Raw genomic sequence first — 18912 nt, 5'->3', positions numbered from 1 at the left:
CGTCGTCAAAATTTGAAAATTCGAATATTTTAGACCACGCCCATTCAATATTAAAACACCTATATTGTTTTCTCTGAACATGCTGAACGCCTAATTTTTTTAGAGACGGTAGATTATCAAATTTTGCATATGATCTGAAAACATGAGGCAAAACGGATTAGAAATGACGAAGTTATCAAGCATTTTGTGTATCTCGTTAACAAAATTGACAGGGTGATTATGTGACACCGTGACACGACACCTTAATTGGGCACCCTTAACAATTCCCATAATGTTTAACGGGGTAGTTAACGGGGTCACCTTATCACGTGATTAGGTAAACCAATCACCTGATCACACGTAATGAATAAACTTGTTATGCTTCATATCTCGGTCATCTGAGAAGCTACAGTTCTAATTCTTTCAGGACAAACGTAATTCGAATGGCCAAACACAATTCAATAACATTTAGCTTGATCCGACTATCCAAACTATCAAATAAATGTGAAAATGAACCTCCATTTTAAAAAAATGAACGCGAATATTTTTCGAGTTGACAAATTCCTCGAACCAGTGGTGGTATTAAGTCATACCAGAAGGAAGTATTTCAATTGGGCACTGAGTGACTGAGCTATTAAGGCCAACGTTTGCACACTGACTTTTGGCCCACCCTGTATAAAGCGAGACGATATATATATATATATATATATATATATATATATATTTATTTATCCGTGCCATTTTATTGACACCACAGCATCAACTTTAATGCGAATTTCTGCAAAAACCGTCAAAGATATACAACTGAAACTTTTTTGACTGGGTCAAATGCTTTAATGGCCTCCAAATAAGCATGAAAAAATAAAAAATTGGCCAAGAAATAGGAGTTTTAGAGCCCAAAATTTGGTACCCCAAGTGGTGTCAAAAACGCGAATTAAATAGGTAATAATTGTTTTAGTCTCTTGAGTCTTGACACCATTTTGGGGTTAGACGGGTTCCTGCTAGTCTATATAAATGATAGCCATCTATAAAGCTTTGATAAGACCTCATCTAGAGTATTGTGTCCAATTGTGGAATCCAGTTGCGGCTCATGGAAATTGGGGTACTGTTTTGGAGCTGGAGAGCGTCCAGAGGCGGTTTACCCGTCTGATTGATGAGGTGGGTACTCTTCCTTACAGCCGTAGACTGAAAATCCTTAATTTGACAACGTTGGCAGAGCGGCGAATACATGGGGACCTTATTGAAGCTTTTAAGGTTATTAATGGTTTGACCGATTATGGTTCAGACTTGTTCAGACCAAGCAGATCAGGTCTTAATCTGGTTTACTCCAATAGATGTAGTAAGAGTGTGACAAAGGTCAAGAATCTTCAGTGTTCTTTTCTTCCAGAGCGGGTTGTTCCTTATTGGAACAAACTCCCTTCGGAGGTGAAGAACTGCTTGACAGTTTTGAGTTTTAAAATTGGATTGGAAAGTTTTAAAACGAATATGATTTCTAAATGTATTGTAAATGACTTTCATTTCTGGAATGTTTCGAAAGAAGTTTTAACAAGAATTGAAGGTACCAGTTATATCAGTAATAAGGAAAAACACAAGGAATATCTGTGGTTTCATCCTTATGTAGCAAAGAAACGTTTTATAAATCTGTACTCCACTGGGAAGTATGAATAAATTAAATATTTTGAATGTTGTTTTTATTCATGATTAATATTTGATAAATTATTACCTTTAAATTTTATGGAGAAATAGTTATTTTTCCATGTAGTGTGATGATACTTTGTAGACATTAGTGATGATGTTATGTCATAATTTTTACTTTACTTTACTTTACTTTGAAAAATTTCTTGTTTCATTGATTGTGACACTATCTAAGTTAGTTAAACATTAAACAAACATACTACATAATAAATTGCATTAGGATTACTTTAAATATCAAATTTATTTGTTTAACACAGATCTACAAGGTAATTCCTAAATGCCCCTTTAATTAATTGAGGGATATAACCGACTTTTTGCAGTCTGTACACAATGTCTGTATCCACCATAATTGAGGATTTAATAAAGTGTTACGACCCTTCAAGCGGGAAGATTGACGATCTCCAATTAGCAGTCTCTAATCTACCAATACAAGGTTTGACTTGAAAAACATTAAAAAAAACCGAGTTATAGATACAGATTAACAGATATAATAGTGAAGAATAGTATGATCATGGGCACAGAGGCAGCTCGTGCTTTTTGACAATTAAGTTTCATTATTGTTTGTCATAAAAACTGTAATCGTGAGAGCCTAGTCATTAGCCTAGTCTAACAATTTTATTTTGCACAGATGACATAGTTAATGTGGAGCTCGCAACCAAACTATGGAACTTCACAACCAGGCTGACTGTTGGGAAAGCGGTCGAGACGACCTTGCAATTGGTATTAAAAGTTGATTTCGTTTTCACTATCATGTTATCATGGTTATCGTATCATTATGATTGCATATCTTTAACACACTCAAGTTGTCTATAAGGTGCAGTGACTGCAATCTGATCAATCATAGTACACTGTACAGTCAATCCTTACTCTGCCTCAACATTCCACAAAAGTGGGCATAGATTTATTAAGAACCTGCTGGTTTCAGTAGTAAATGATGTAAATCATCATAAATCATAGTGATTACAATCTTTACTGTATCAATCCCGGTTAAAGCAAATCTTGTAAACCGAGACTAATTCTTGATTTAATGATCTGTATTATATTTATCAGCAAGAGTACGACACCAAGCATCGCTTGTCGTCATGAAGGGCGGAAATTATAATCTTGCAGTGACAATGGCTCTCAAAGCTGCAGTATCTTGGGCTCGAGCAGGTATTTGTTTCTCCTTCTTGAAAGTAACTCTGCGTCCCAAGTTACCACTAGTTACCACTATTTACCACTATTTACCACTATTTACCACTATTTACCACTATTTACCACTAGTTTCCACTAGTTACCACTAGTTACCACCAGTTATCGCTAGTTACCACTAGTTACCACTTAGTTACTCATATCTCTTTTACAGACTTTTTTACAAGGACATTAACAGATGATACTCACATTAGGCATTCATTATTGCATCTAAATTATTTCACTTGCATTAGGTTTAGAAATTTATTCTCTGGTTAACAGATTTCAAATGTTTAATTAATTTGTAGTATGACAGTAAGGTATATAAGAAGTTATTTAATTTTGCTTGGGCTATTATATTGACTATTGAGGTTTAATGATGATATGGAATTTGAATTCTATATAAATTTACACTATGTGGTTGGGGCATTTTGCATAGTAAATATGGTTACTACTCCTATATATCATATTATTTGATTGGTATTCGATTTCTGATTATTTCTCTAGGAATATGATTATTATATCTCAATTTGGCTTTAGGTAGGGTGCCCCGCTAAAAGAACTGGATTCTTCCAGGAAGCATCCCGTGCACAGACCTTGGTCTACATATATATTAAATTATTAACCATTCATTCTGTATGTGCACGAAAATTTATTTCAATCAAGTTACCACAGCTACAGCAACAAGTTACCTCAATAAATGAAACGTCTGCTGGAGCACTATTCATATTATTATAATGTTTAAAAGCAAAATAGAAATAACTTCAAGGTGAAATAGTTGAAGGCTATCAGATCTTAAAAGAAGTTGAGGAAAACATCCCCACTGAGCGTACACTGGAATTCCTGTCAATCAAAGCCCAGGTTTCATTAATTAATATATGCCTACCTGTAGTAAGCTCTGGACTTTATCATATCATTTCAAATATATAAGTACACATTTACATTTTGGACAACAAATTAAAAACACTGCACTAACGAGAATTTATCTTAATATGTTTGTTTGGCATCAATTGTTTCACCACTGCTAGAAGTTTAGTATGTAAATATTTTAACTAATTTCTAATTATATAGTTACTTAAATACTCTTCAGTTGGCGTGTTTTGAAGGTGATTTGGAAAAGGCAGAGAAGCTTCTTCACTCTATCTCTGAACAAAGCAAAGAAATTGCTTCTGCTACATGTTGGGAAATAGCTATTAACTTTTACAAAGAGGTAATAGTTTGCAATGTTTTAAAGTTTTGAACTTCTTGTTGGCTTGATAACTGACCAAATAAAACAGCTTATTTAATGAGTAGTAGTTTCTGTTTACAATTGTATTGAAACATTAATACGGAACAACAATATTAGGCAAGTAATTAGCTATAGCAGTTCATATCTTATGCTAAATTTTCAACAAAAAATCTAAATATGATAACAAAAGTCTCTGTTGTGGATAACGAGAGTAACTAAGCATCAGGATGACACTGATCCCAGACCAGGCAAGCAACATTGCTCAACAGACCGAACAGGAACTCCATCGGGCCGGCCACCTTCTGATGGTCAATGTGTCGGCCAGCTTTTACCTCAAACTCCAGTCCTCCAAACTCGAAATGTACGGAAGTTTTGTTCTGGCTTCCATGACAGTGGGGATTCAGTTCATCTTCTCCCTCTGTAAATATAGTATTGAACTGTGGACTCTATTCTCGTGTGAAAATTCTTTAATAGAACATTTTTGAGGGCCTAGATGTTTAAGAAGCGAGAGGAGCAATACAGTTAGGTGGTAAATAAGATAATTACCACCTAATACAGTTTTAAACTGCTAATCTTTACCACCTAACATTCATTTAAGAGACCTGAAATGACCTAGAACTTGACTTCAGATCAGCCTAAAGTTTCATTACGATAATTCGGATAGCTGATAAATAATAAGAAGTTTTAAGACATTTTAAGACATTTTAAGACATTTCAAGATGCTGAAAGGGCCCATTTTTCTATTCCCTAAGAAGAATACTAAAATTACCTGGACAATCATAAACATGATCACAGATCTGGTGCATTGTAACACAAATGGTTCTATCAGATGGGCAGGCGTGCTCTCCACGTGGACAGCTGGAGGAGGGGGCGGAGGGAAAGTCAGAGGGCTGGTCAGTGTACCAGCCTGAGTCAGTTCCATTTTCTGTTTCATTACAGTTCAACTCATCAATACCTGTGTTGCAGTCAGCGTAGCCGTCACACAACCCACTCATGGGGATACAACTGGTGGAGTTACACGCGAACTCATCTGCAATACATAACGTAACACTTGCACTAACCAGTAGTCAACAGAGAGTACTGGCCACTGGGAAATACCTTGTTTTGGCCGGAGCTGGGATTTGGAGTGGTTTGGATTTTTAAATTAAAAATATTTCACATTTAAAAATACGTGTCCTCTTTAAATAACAACAAAATTTCATACCATACTGGCAGGAGACGTCTGTTCCGTTGTTGTTGTCTGTACCGTTATTGTGAGAACAGTTCAGTTCATCGTCACCATAGGGACAGTCATCGTAGTTATCACAAACCCAATAATCGAAGATGCACGTAGAGGAGGATTCGCAGGCGTACTGATCTGAAACACAGAACTAGGTTACTAGGTAACTAGGTTACAAGGTTACAAGGTTACTAGGTAACTAGGTTACTAGGTTACTAGGTTGATAGGTTACTAGGTTACTAGGTTACTAGGTTACTAGGTTACTAGGTTACTAGGTTACTAGGTTACTAGGTTACTAGGTAACTAGGTTACTAGGTTACTAGGTTACTAGGTTACTATGTTACTAGGTTACTAGGTTACTAGGTTACTAGGCTACTAGGTTACTAGATTACTAGGTTACTAGGTTACTAGGTTACTAGATTACTAGGTTACTAGGTTACTAGGTTACTAGTTTACTAGGTTACTAGGTTACTAGGTTACTAGGTTACTAGGTTACTAGGCTACTAGATTACTAGGTTACTAGGTTACTAGGTTACTAGGTTACTAGGTTACTAACTGGTGCACTGCTTGCATAATAATTCAATAAAATTATTTGATCAATTTAAAAAACTTACTTCCTGTACAGTTAGTGGCAGTGCCGTTATGTGAGCCGTCTGTTCCGTTGTTGTTGTCTGTACTGTTATTGTTAGAACAGTTCAGTTCATCGTCACCCTGAGGACAGTCAGCTTCATTGTCACAAACCCAATGCTCGAAGATGCACATAGAGGAGGATTCGCAGGCGTACTGATCTGAAACACAGTTAGTTTCTAGGTTACTAGCTGGTTACTAGGTTACTTCCTGGTTACTAGGTTACTCGCTGGTTACTAGGTTACGAGGTTACTAGGTTACTTCCTGGTTACTAGGTTACTAGGTTACGAGGTAAATAGGTTACTAGGTAACTAGGTAACTGGGTTACTAGGTTACTAGGTTACTAGGTTACTAGGTTACTAGGTTACTAGGTTACTAGGTTACTAGGTTACTAAGTTAACTAGGTTACTAGGTTACTAGGTTACTATGTTACTAGGTTACTATGTTACTAGGTTACTAGGTTACTAGGTTACTAGGTTACTAGGTTACTAGGTTACTATGTTACTAGGTAACTAGGTAACTAGGTAACTGGGTTACTAGGTTACTAGGTTACTAGGTTACTAGGTTACTAGGTTACTAGGTTACTAGGTTACTATGTTACTAGGTTACTAGGTTACTAGGTTACTAGGTTACTAGGTTACTAGGTTACTAGGTTACTAACTGGTGCACTGCTTGCATAATTATTCAATAAAATTATTTGATCACTTTAAAAAAACTTACTTCCTGTACAGTTAGTGGCAGTGCCGTTATGTGAGCCGTTGTGGGAGCCGTTATGTGAGCCGTTATGTGAGCCGTTATGTGAGCCGTTATGTGAGCCGTTATGTGAGCCGTTATGGTGGCCGCCGTGTCCTTCTTCTTGGAACTGTGCCAGAGTTGTGGCCAGGATAATACCACCGATGATTTGTAGCAACAACATATCTGTAATTTGATTGTTATAACCTGATGGGGTGAATATAAGTTGGAACGATTAATTAATTAGGTAGGTTTTTAGCTTTATGGTGTTTGACATAGAAACTTCAAACACCCCAGAATGCAAAGCACACTTGTTTATTTAAACATTTAAAAATGAGAAATCTCTTTTATGCAAAACAGGACTAAGTCTAAATACAGCATTTTAACTATTATTTGATCTGGTATCAGCAGGTATGCAATGGATTCAGGATCAAGAGAGTATTCAAAATGCACGATATACATTATACTATCTGAATGAGATATTCAGTAGAATAGTTCGATGTTTTTGAGTACGTATAAGATAGAAGTTTAAAATTACAAAATTTCCAAAAAGTTAAAATATAGAAAATAAACTTAACCATTATTAGTTTGTTTAAGTAGAATTTCAGGAATGCCCAATCCAATGTGGTTCTCTGAACGGGACCTGTTGTCCCACATTCCATGCGGCTAAAACACCAATTTTATTATTGGTGTTTAACAATAGATCTCTTTCACAACTTATCTCCAGTCCTTTGACTCCGATCACGTGATTCCAACATTGAACACGTGACTCCAGTATTGATCACGTGACTGCAGTATTGCTCGTATCACCCTCTCTTTAGGCAGGGAGTTGCTTCAACTCTTTAAGACTTAGTTTCATGAGGTTATATATATATTGCACGTACAAAAGCTAACTACAATAACGTGGAGGTTAGACGTGTTCATTGTTCAACATAGGCTTACCGTGGGGGTGTAACCAGGGATAATAACCACTAAGTACTAACCAATAGTTCAAGGGGGCTATATTTATGAGTCGCATTTGAACTTGATTTCTCTTGGAGAATTTCTCTTTAGACTCTTAACTTGCGAACAAATTGAAGCAGCAAACTTTAGGCTAGAAACTTTATTGAATTGAAATAATCATTCAATGGTTGTAGACCATCCCCTCCTGTAGCGATTATTAGAATGTGGAAATTCGAGCGTAATAGTATATATTTAGACAGTTATTACATCAGTAACCCTGTTCGGTTCTTATACAAACGGTATGTAGATGATGCTGGTTCCTTAGCCAAATCCAGAGAAGAAGCACTGGATATGTTACAACGCATAGCCGACCAGGATCCCGATAACAGAATTAAGTGGGAGATCGAGTTCCCGTCTACCCCTGCGGATTTTGTCCCGTTCCTGAGTACGGAAATCCGGATCGATGAGGAAGGAAAAGTGCACCACAGATTCTACAGGAAAACCCAGAACAAGGGGATAACATTACACCAGAAGTCACACCACCCGGACTCAGTGAAGGAGGAGTGTAAGAAGAACTTCTACCGTAATGCCACCATTGCTTCCTCAGGACCCCAGGAACTCGATCATTCAGTTAAGATCATCGATCATCTCTTAAAGAAAAATGGACACCAACCTCTGAGTCATAACGCAAGGAACAGGAGGACTAGGAGAAGACGTCAAACCACACCTGACTCTGTCCCACTCACCTTACCATTCATCTCTGGAACAGTGTGTAATAAGATTCGCAACTACATCAAATCTAACAAACTCCCCATCAGAGTTATTTTTACACCTGGTAAGAAGTTACAGGACATCTTCTGCCGCTCTCGTCCACTGGATAAGAAGACTTGTGACCTTGGTAACCCTAACAATTGTGAGATCTGCCCTAGACTCACAGGAACAACATGCTCAACAAAAGGAGCTATTTACTTAGTTACTTGCGAGTTATGTGGTAAGAGATACTGTGGGGAAACTGAGAGAAGCCTCCATGCTCGTCTGATGGAGCACAGACAGGCTGCTAGGAATCCTAGAGCACATCCAGAGAATGGGGTTGGACAGCACTACGCATCTCTACATCCTAACCGAACCCCAGTTTTATCTTTTAAGTTACTTGATTTACAGAGTAAAACTGTTCGTAGAAAGATTGTAGAAGCGATGTATATATTGAGATTAAGTCCTGAAATGAATGATCGTTCTGAGTTGAGTTATTTGTACAAATATTTAGTCGATGTTTAACTAGTAAATAATGTATTGATAGGACTATCTTGGATAGTAACCATGACAACCGAGTTATCGTTGCTTAAGTGCTGATTTTATCATTAGTTTTTACACATGAACTGTGAATTCTGAACAACCAGTTTTACGTTTACTAATTAGTTTAGTATCATGAGTAGTACAGTATTTAGTTGTATTAGCTTACATTTCTTCTTGTCGTATTTTTTGTTGTTTTGACATTTTTTGCAATTACATTTTTTGGGTCATATTTCGTAAATTTTATTTCTCTGTTTTTGTTTTAATGTTATTTTAAATTTCTTTCCGTCGTTAATTTTTACACATGTTTAACAATTTTATTACAGAACTGAAGAAGACGTTGTTACGTGGAATGATTATTTCAATTCAATAAAGTTTCTAGCCTAAAGTTTGCTGCTTCAATTTGTTCGCAAGTTAAGAGTCTAAAGAGAAATTCTCCAAGAGAAATCAAGTACTAACCAAGGGTAATAACTTGTAGAGCTTTAAAAGTTACCTTACATACCTGTGAGAAGGTGAGATCATCACACCTGTGAGAAGGTGAGATCATCACACCTGTTCAGCTATGAGTGATGTCTGTCCAACAGTGGGAGGGATAGATTTGCTAGAAGATGATATTATTGAGAAAGTGGTTCAACTTAATTGTAGCAGACGGGTTACTCACAATTGATACATCTAGTTAATGTGCCCACGTGCTGACCTTGTTGTGCCCACGTGGTGACTTTGTTGTGCCCACGTGACCAGCAGCTATCTGATATATCTCCACATAACAATGGCCTAGATGCTCTTTGATAAGTTCAAACAGTGCGACCCAGACTAAAAGAACTTGTGGAACCTTAAAGGGCGACTGTACTGGCGTTTGCAGTGTCTTTTTAATATAATCATCTGTGATTATCATGGAATATCAAGCATTAACAAATATCAAAATATAAATGTTTAAAAAATATAAGCTTAGATATAAGCTTAAAGGAGTCAAAGTTTGTTTCTAGCTGGTTTTATCTCTTCCAGGGGTATGAAGAACAGACACTGAAACATGAATTAATTACAACCTGAAACTGAGAATAACATGAAGCATCTTCTATAAGTTCATGGTTTCTTAGTTTTAAATTAGCATTTATTAGCATTAATTGTTTACTAATTTTAACCTCCTTTTGAAGTGCTTATTCGTCTCAGGAGAAATTGACTAATACACGCTACGCTGTGGAAAGGGCGATCAAGTTCGGCAAAGGAATCTTACCAAACGTCAAGGTGAGAATAACTTAATAAAGGTGAGAATAACATAATCAAGGTGAGAATAACTTAACCAATGCACTGAGAATAACTTAATCAATGCACTGAGAATAACTTAATCAATGCACTGAGAATAACTTAATCAAGGTGAAAATGACTTAATCAAGGTGAGAATGACTTAATCAAGGTGAGAATAACTTAATCTAGGTAAGAATAACTTAATCAAGGTGAGAATAACTTTATCAATGCACTGAGAATAACTTAATCAAGGTGAGAATGACTTAATCAAGGTGAGAATAAAATAATCAAGGTGAGAATAACTTAATCAAGCTGAGAATAAATTAATCAAGGTGAGAATAACTTAATCAATGCACTGAGAATAACTTAATCAATGCACTGAGAATAACTTAATCAAGGTGAGAATGACTTAATCAAAGTGAGAATGACTTAATCAAGGTGAGAATAACTTAATCAAGGTAAGAATAACTTAATCAAGGTGAGAATAACTTAATCAAGCTGAGAATAAATTAATCAAGGTGAGAATAACTTAACCAATGCACTGAGAATAACTTAATCAATGCACTGAGAATAACTTAATCAATGCACTGAGAATAACTTAATCAAGGTGAGAATGACTTAATCAAGGTGAGAATGACTTAATCAAGGTGAGAATAACTTAATCAATGTGAGAATAACTTAATCAATGTGAGAATAACTTAATCAAGGTGAGAATAACTTAATCAAGGTGAGAATGACTTATCGCTGTTAAAACTTACAGTTACGCACACTCCTGAGAGAGGTAGCTTCTTCGTTTTTTGATCGTATGAGAAGGGGCGAAAAGGGGCCAACTTTGTTGGCCTCATAATTTGGCCTATCCTGTCTAACTGCAGTCTAACTGCACGATAGTTGCCGATTTATAAAATTCATATAACATTGCTGGTTACTCTTCTGTGCCGTGTTCAGTATTTTCAAGTAAATTAGCAGGACACAATCCAGTTGTGAGCTGGCATGAACCAGAAATCTGATAATTTATAGTACATAATATTCTGATATTACACGTCAGAATTCATCAGAAGTTCAGGAACCTAGCGATTATAAAATTCAGATAACATTGCTGGTTACTCTTCTGTGCCGTGTTCAGTATTTTCAAGTAAATTATCAGGACACAGTTTGCCCCTTGTAGTCCAAATTTACATTCCTCATTGCTAGAATTCATTCCTTAAAACAAATTTGTCCAAAAATTGTTCCAGATTCTCCCTTCTTGCATTTTGCACCCTTTTTGAGAGTGAGACCTATTACTGTAAGCATGAGCATATTTTTCAAAATTTGCAGGACTTTTCCGAGCGTGCTAAATCACTCTACTCAATCTTCGAGATTGTTCTAAAAGGGCCCCGACAATCGATGTATTTTCGGACGCTGATTCCGAATCAACCCCCATGACATAGGGTAAAAAATGCTCCCCTGACGAGATATTGGCGAAAAACTGTCTCGATCACGTGATAAGACCGCATAAGGAAGTTAGTCTAATTTCTCGTTAAAGGGTTACCGTTATATTAGGGTTTCAGCATATAATGCTTTTGTTAAGGATTGGGTTCGGGTTAGGGTTGGGATCAGATTAAAGGGTTAGGGTTTCGAATATCGAATAGTCGTCCAGGACCAGCTAGAGAACGGGTTGAAAAAGTCACATGACAAACGAGTGTAGAGTGATTAATCATTATCCGGACTTTTCCTTTGACCCTTAAATTGGCACAACAAAATCTTGCTGGATCTATCATTTGACATTGATTTATTTCAATTCTAGAAGCAAATTTCCTGAAATTTTTGTCGAGAGAATACAATATGCATCCCTTTTTCGAACTACACATATTTTGCTAGAGCTGCTTGTAGGCCCTAATATGCATTTAAAAGCGTATTATTTTAATCGCTCTTAAAACTGCGTTTGAAAATGATCTCTATTGCCAAATTGCTAAGCTAGGCCTTTTACACGTTTTGCTGTTTTTGAAATTCAGGCTGTGGCCAAAGCGCGTGCTAAATTTGAAAAACTCTAAGATTTTGGCCCCCTCAGGAAGAAAATCATTCCTACACCCCTGTTAATTTCTCTTCATCGTATAGCTCTGTTATTCTGTAGAAATCATGGATTTTATTTGACACTGACAAAAAAGTTGTAAGTATTCAGATTCCCTAAACGATACTTTCTACTGCATCGAAAAATATCAATCACAACCAAAGGTATGAATATAGTCATAGCGTGAGCGTAAACGTGAGCTAGTTATGAAGTTATGACGTATCATAAAGCATAGCAACGCGCGTTGCTAATCTGTTCTTGCTCGTGCACATGCAATCTCTTGATGTTGCTAAGGGTGCTAAGCAACGACGCAGGTAATCTTTGATGAAACGCCATTATTCTAACGTTTATTTTACCTCACTTCCGACGTTAAGTATTATAGAAAATCTAAAGCCTTAATCAAAATTCTAAGAATTCCTATCCTTTTTTTACAACCCTGCTAAAAATGGCGAGGTTTCAACTCCATTTTCAGGCTGAAATTGGCCACGCCAGAGGGTCAGTTTTTTGTCGATTTTCAGTGTTTTTTTATACAGAACCCATATATTACTGTGGAATGGACTCCCTTTACATATACAGGTAATTCAGATTGTGTCTACTAGTACTAATCCTTTTAAATTTGAGGTCACTAAGCATCTATGGAAATGTTTATTGGATAGTGAATAGAACAGTCTAGCCTAATCTCCTTGCTCCCCATATTTTTTTCTATCTACCTTCCTATACTTCCAACATCATATCACACTTCCCCCACACATGACACCTTTTCGCTGCATTCACATTAATGACCATATCAGACTTGTTTCTAATGTATCTGAAATTTGACTATTGAAATACCGATTTTATCTATGTATCTGCAGTTATTCACCATTGATTTGTTTGATCTTAAATAGTTTTTCATAAGTTTTGATGGATTTAGATTAATTTGATGTATTGGGTCCCAGTAATTGCGGACATAGTCATAGTTCACTATGTGTTTACCGTGTTTGGGTGCCATATGGAGGCAATATTTTGAACGATTCTATTTTACATGTCCCCGTTGCCGGGGGGATTTCGTCAAATGAAAAATATAATTATATAGATAAAATATACATCGAAAAGTCACGTGTAAGACTTTGGACCGATTAATTAACAATAATAATAATTGGCCGGGAATACCATCTCGTTTCCCTGGGAATTATGTGGCCTTTAATACTAACTCCATAGTTTACTTGATGCAACTCATACAATTCGCTGGGTGGTGATCACAAAATAATACACAACTTCTGTAAACTGCAATTGCAGAATATTTTATATTTTATTTTATTAAATCATACTGAATACTATTCAATACTGAATCATATATACTGTCTTGTATACTATCTTTTACCATTACGTCTAATTATAAATAGTCAATTATAAGTTGGTCATTAGGGGGGGGGGGGGGGGGGGACATGATCCCCCATTACTATTTATCGGTTTCTTATCATTAACTGATCAATTGCAACAAAAATCAATAACTTTTATTAAATTTGTATCTATCCCGCACTATTGTTAATATTTTATTATGTTAAGTAGCCACTGTCCATCGTTTACTGATTATGCCGATTGAAAATCGCACTAAATACAAAATGTTCAGGTTCTCAAAGCAACAGGGGATTTGTAAATATGATTTGCGGAGTTTGTTCCCACCACATATTCATCTTTGTGTACATCAATCTGCATCAGTCTGCCTTAACCCATCTGCTTCCTGTTGGATTAGTGGAGCTAACTCCTTCCTTCTCGATAGTATATTTCATCTGCAGCGTTGACCCCGACAACAATGTCGGATCCTGATGAAACCCACTTGAGCTTCCCAGAAACGTTTACCCTAGTGGCTCCCCGTTGTATCCACATCTCCATATGTCCCTGCGCGGTAGTAAATATCGTGGTTTTCATTGACAACCCACACCCCTGCTTCTCCAACACTGATCTGGATGGCTCTTCCTCCGACATGTTGCCACTTGTTTCCGCTCTTTGAATACCTGAAGATAAGCTGATTTCTGTTGACTCCCCAAACATTGTCTTTGTCACTGACGTCAACATTGGTTAGAGCACCCGAAATTCTCTTCCACTGGTTGTTACCTAGGTATGTATAAATCTCATCCACGCTTATTTACTCCCCAGACTGATTTTCCTGACGATACTTGTACCAATCCTCCAGAGATTCTAGTCCAGGTCCGTTCGTTCGAGTTTAGTTGATAGATGTGACCATTGCTGTTGACACCCCAGACCCCTGAATCGCCTTTAGATATCCTAGTGAGTCCACCTGGTACCCTTTCCCAACTCGCAGTTATTTGCAATTGGTCAGATTTTTTTTTCAACAGGAGATTTGTAGATATGGTGAGCACTATTTGTCCCAACGACCTGGTCCTCGGAAATGTCAATCTGCATCAGTCTGCCGGGAACCTTAACCCATCTGCTTCCTGTTGGATTAGTGGAGCTAACTCCTTCTCGATAGTATATTTCATCTGCAGCGTTGACCCCGACAACAATGTCGGATCCTGATGAAACCCACTTGAGCTTCCCAGAAACGTTTACCCAGTGGCTCCCCGTTGTATCCACATCTCCATATGTCCCTGCGCGGTAGTAAATATCGTGGTTTTCATTGACAACCCACACCCCTGCTTCTCCAACACTGATCTGGATGGCTCTTCCTCCGACATGTTGCCACTTGTTTCCGCTCTTTGAATACCTGAAGATAAGCTGATTTCTGTTGACTCCCCAAACATTGTCTTTGTCACTGACATCAACATTGGTTAGAGCACCCGAAATTCTCTTCCACTGGTTGTTGCCTAGGTATGTATAAATCTCATCCACGCTGTTTACTCCCCAGACTGATTTTCCTGACGATACTTGTACCAATCCTCCAGAGATTCTAGTCCAGGTCCGTTCGTTCGAGTTTAGTTGATAGATGTGACCATTGCTGTTGACACCCCAGACCCCTGAATCACCTTTAGATACCCTAGTGAGTCCACCTGGAGCCTTTTCCCAGACTCCAGTTAGATATTTGGAGGAAACTTCAGCCGTAAGCCCGAGGATTAGTACAGACAGGAAAAACTTGCACCGCGTAAACTTAAACATTTTGACGCAACTCAAGATCAAACTCGAATAATAAAATCAAATGAAACCCTGTCCCTACGATACTATATAAAACTGATAACCCTTTCCCCGGTTATATCAATTAGATTTGTCAAGTTTCTCAGAAAAACTCATCAGATGATTCACCTATCTTTCAAACTGCAATTGATAAGGGGGCATACACCAAACCTGTTCAACCCAAATGACCTCATAGGCAGTTCAGTGACTATCTAGCGCACCGTTTCCACACCAAAAAAGATTATTTTGAGAATACCTATTTTTGTTTAAATGAAACTAGACTCGTGATTGAAGTATTATTATATCTGTACGTGAAGGTATGACAGGAATCCCTTATCCGTGATGTATCTTTAGAGACTTGTGTAGGTACTAAACAAGATTTGACCATATTATCTCATCATTAATTGAATGAAATGTTGTAAACAAATTCCGATTATAGTTACTGTTAGGGCGTTATGAATACTAGCAGGAACCCGTCTAACCCTAAAGTGGTGTTAAGACTCAAGAGACTAAAATAAATATTATCCATTTAATTTGCGTTTTTGACACCACTTGTAGTAAGATTACGATGATGTGACACTCATTTAAGATTGTAGGACATGTTGCCACTTGTTTTCACTCTTTGAATACCTGAAGATAAGCTGATTTCTGTTGACTCCCCAAACATTGTCTTCGCCACTGACATCAACATTGGTTAGAGCACCCGAAATTCTCTTCCACTGGTTGTTGCCTAGGTCTTTGTAAATCCCACCCGAAGACAAAATGCAGCGCAAAACCAACACACAGAACCACACCAAGAGTTTTTACACGAATTTTAGTGCGGCTTAAAACGGTGGCAAGCAAGTTGCACGTGCGATAAAAAAATGGAACGTGTCAGTAAACCATGACGACGTTTTATTATAAAATTCTGTTTAAAAACACAGAATATATTATATATATATTAATTAATAAAGTTTTACTAGTTATTATTACAATATGTTGTATAATATGTAAGAATATTGGCTGTAATACAATACGCTGATTAGTAAGCTGATTAGATGGCTGCTGTGATTACCTGACCGTTACAGAGCTGAGGTCTCTTGGTTTACAGGTCTTTGTTAACGTGTGTTTCTAACATTACACGTGTATTTAGGTTTAATGCTCTGCAGTTGTTCTTGAGACTTACGAATATTTCGTTTATATATCCGAAATATTTTATTAAAGTCGTCGTTTTAATTGTGGAGATCATAACTACAGAGGAGCAATAAAATGTTTGCTCATTAATTTGTAATGGTGTTTATTGAAAGATAATTTATTAAAGAGCGGTACAACTTTGGAATCTATAGCTTTTAAATCAAAGTGAGTAGTTTGATATATAGTCTAATAACTAATTCATAGTTATCATATTTTATGAAAAGATTATGACTATGTCATCCCTAATAATTGTTACCGTATGTTACCTTCCAGCTTCCTTATGTCGGTATCGTTGAACCGTTACAATTTACTTATATAGAACTTATAAAACGGATTATTATTTAATCTTACTGTCCCCTTTTATTAAAATGTATCCCATTAAAATTTCTAATTCTTTTTGAATAAATGAAAGACAGATTCTAATTGAAATAAATATATCATTCATTATTCAACTATTTAATTCCATTAGAATCTGTTTTCACTGAGTCTATTGAGAAACAATCAGAAATTTGAATGGAAGAAACATCACTTGATTTACCAACAACGTCGCTATATGATTTCAACAACTGATGTAACAGCAGATCGCTAGATATCATTATTATTAATCTGATGAGCTTTAGTAGCTAACAATCCTTCTGTAGATTGTAACAATAGATTTGGACAACGACTTTCTAGATGATTATCTGTTACCTCGTCAAAAACAAATTATTTAAGTTAAATTTGGGAAACAGAACTGTCATTGAGCGTAATTGATTTAGAACAACGCTCTTCACTGCAATAATTAGATGTATGAAAGGTAATAAAGGATCCTTAAGTAAAAGAACCCTCTACAATCCAAAGGATATAGTGTATCATTCAATGTTCTGCGTTGTAATCTACGTGAAGTACCCAGCATCAAATATGTTATTTTGTTGTGCATAATACGCGGCTTATGTTGTCGAATATTTAATTGTGAGGTGTTACACACCGGGCCGTGTTGACTGTTTCTACATGTTCACTTGTGCAGTCCAGCATTTACAGCTAAAACTCGGTTATTATTTGTAGTGTTACTATGGTAGTGTTACTATGATAGCGTGACTATGTTACTATGGTAGTGTTACTATGGTAGTGTTACTGTGTTGCTATGGTAGTGTTACTATGGTAGTGTTACTATGGTAGTGTTACTATGGTAGTGTTACTATGGTAGTATTACTGTGTTACTATGGTAGTGTTACTATGGTAGTGTTACTATGATAGCGTTACTATGTTACTATGGTAGTGTTACTATGATAGTGTTACTATGGTAGTGTTACTATGGTAGTGTTACTATGGTAGTATTACTGTGTTACTATGGTAGTGTTACTATGGTAGTGTTACTATGGTACGGTAGTGTTACTATGGTAGTGTTACTATGGTAGTGTTACTGTGTTACTATGGTAGTGTTACTATGGCAGTGTTACTGTGTTACTATGCTATGGTAGTGTTACTGTGTTACTATGGTAGTGTTACTGTGTTACTATGGTAGTGTTACTATGGTAGTGTTACTGTGTTACTATGGTAGTGTTACTATGGTAGTGTTACTATGGTAGTGTTACTGTGTTACTATGGTAGTGTTACTGTGCTATGGTAGTGTTACTGTGTTACTATGGTAGTGTTACTATGGTAGTGTTACTATGCCTATGGTAGTGTTACTGTGTTACTATGGTAGTGTTACCATGGTAGTGTTACTATGGTAAAATTAACGCTATCAAATGTGCACAACACGCTTATTTAAACATGTTTTTACATCGTTGAAATTTGGAATTGTTTGCGGGAGTTCAGCTTGATGAATTGGAAATTATTTTTGAAACTTTAGCTGCTGATTCAGTTGGTTGTACTCCCTTGCGGAATATGGAGCTTACACACTGTTAACCCTTATCATACTGGGGTGCTTGGATTTAATTACGGTCTAAGGGTTAACATCTAATAATTATTTTCATCGTTCAAAACGATTATTTAACATTTTATGGATCCTTGTCTTCAAAGTTATGGAAGGATACCAAGTTCACCCGGAAGGGTACCAAGGTGACCTGGAAGGATGCCAAGGTCATTATCTGCTCAGAGGAATTGTTTAAAGGTATTTGAGTGGGATCACAGCTCCTATATTGGAATCCTTAGTTTGAGTAGGTGGGCTGAGTAGGTGGGCTGAAGTGGGTACAGCCTGGCTATAGTTTAGAAGTTAAAACGTTATCTGATACTACGGTAACGGTTTAAGAAACTTGTAAGTAACATTCCTATTTTGTAAATTGATACCCCTGAAAAGTTTGGATCAGGGGGTGATGTGGTTGTTGCCACTTTAATTTATTTATTTCCGTATTTTGTTATCAGCGTACTGCACTCTTTTGCAAGAGGGACCACAGTGAATGCTCTTTATTCATTATAAGCAATGTACTAGCTTTTTTTTATAAGTCTAAGCAGGTTTACTTACTTTAGGTT

At 36.7% G+C, this 18912-nt stretch overlaps 4 protein-coding genes across 4 annotated transcripts in view; 1 reads left to right on the top strand and 3 right to left on the bottom strand.

Annotated features, from left to right (window-relative positions):
- LOC134823068 (uncharacterized) overlaps positions 1-3541 on the bottom strand; it is a 40874-nt gene extending 37333 nt beyond the window's left edge. Inside the window, exon 1 of the mRNA XM_063834418.1 lies at positions 3537-3541. The gene's annotated coding sequence lies outside the window, so the exon portion shown is untranslated. The remainder of the gene's footprint in view (positions 1-3536) is intronic.
- Positions 1-18912, bottom strand: part of LOC134823541 (large ribosomal subunit protein eL19-like) — a 69924-nt gene that overhangs the window by 16096 nt on the left and 34916 nt on the right. The gene's annotated exons all lie outside the window — the stretch shown is intronic.
- The window catches only part of LOC134823533 (uncharacterized), a 78705-nt gene continuing 61780 nt past the window's right edge, over positions 1988-18912 (top strand). The window contains exons 1-6 of the mRNA XM_063835033.1: positions 1988-2107; positions 2303-2394; positions 2725-2826; positions 3614-3705; positions 3935-4054; positions 10053-10127. Of these exons, the coding sequence (XP_063691103.1) occupies positions 2337-2394; positions 2725-2826; positions 3614-3705; positions 3935-4054; positions 10053-10127 (447 nt within the window). The 5' untranslated portion in view covers positions 1988-2107; positions 2303-2336. The remainder of the gene's footprint in view (positions 2108-2302; positions 2395-2724; positions 2827-3613; positions 3706-3934; positions 4055-10052; positions 10128-18912) is intronic.
- Positions 4132-7258, bottom strand: LOC134823767 (low-density lipoprotein receptor-related protein 2-like). The gene is made up of 6 exons (XM_063835322.1): positions 7229-7258; positions 6639-6836; positions 5906-6079; positions 5277-5429; positions 4842-5102; positions 4132-4490 (listed from the first exon to the last, which is right to left on the bottom strand). The coding sequence occupies exons 2-6, from the start codon at positions 6832-6834 to the stop codon at positions 4288-4290; spliced, it is 987 nt and encodes a 328-aa protein (XP_063691392.1). The 5' UTR covers positions 6835-6836; positions 7229-7258; the 3' UTR covers positions 4132-4287.

This window comes from Bolinopsis microptera, chromosome 11, assembly GCF_026151205.1.
Source record: "Bolinopsis microptera isolate Bmic1 chromosome 11, MBARI_Bmic_1.0, whole genome shotgun sequence".
Lineage (NCBI taxonomy): Eukaryota > Metazoa > Ctenophora > Tentaculata > Lobata > Bolinopsidae > Bolinopsis > Bolinopsis microptera.
The sequence above is the reverse complement of the archived record's forward strand: the minus strand, read 5'-3'. Positions and strand labels throughout refer to the sequence as shown.

Bases quoted from the DNA above. Each gene is read 5' to 3' on its own strand.
- LOC134823767 (XM_063835322.1), bottom strand. From the start codon at position 6,834: ATGTTGTTGCTACAAATCATCGGTGGTATTATCCTGGCCACAACTCTG. The intron at 5,103-5,276 runs GTATGAAATTTT...TATGTATTGCAG, and splicing joins AGACGTCTCCTGCCAGTATG to ATGAGTTCGCGTGTAACTCC. The intron at 4,491-4,841 runs GTAATTTTAGTA...CTATATTTACAG, and splicing joins TCATGTTTATGATTGTCCAG to AGGGAGAAGATGAACTGAAT.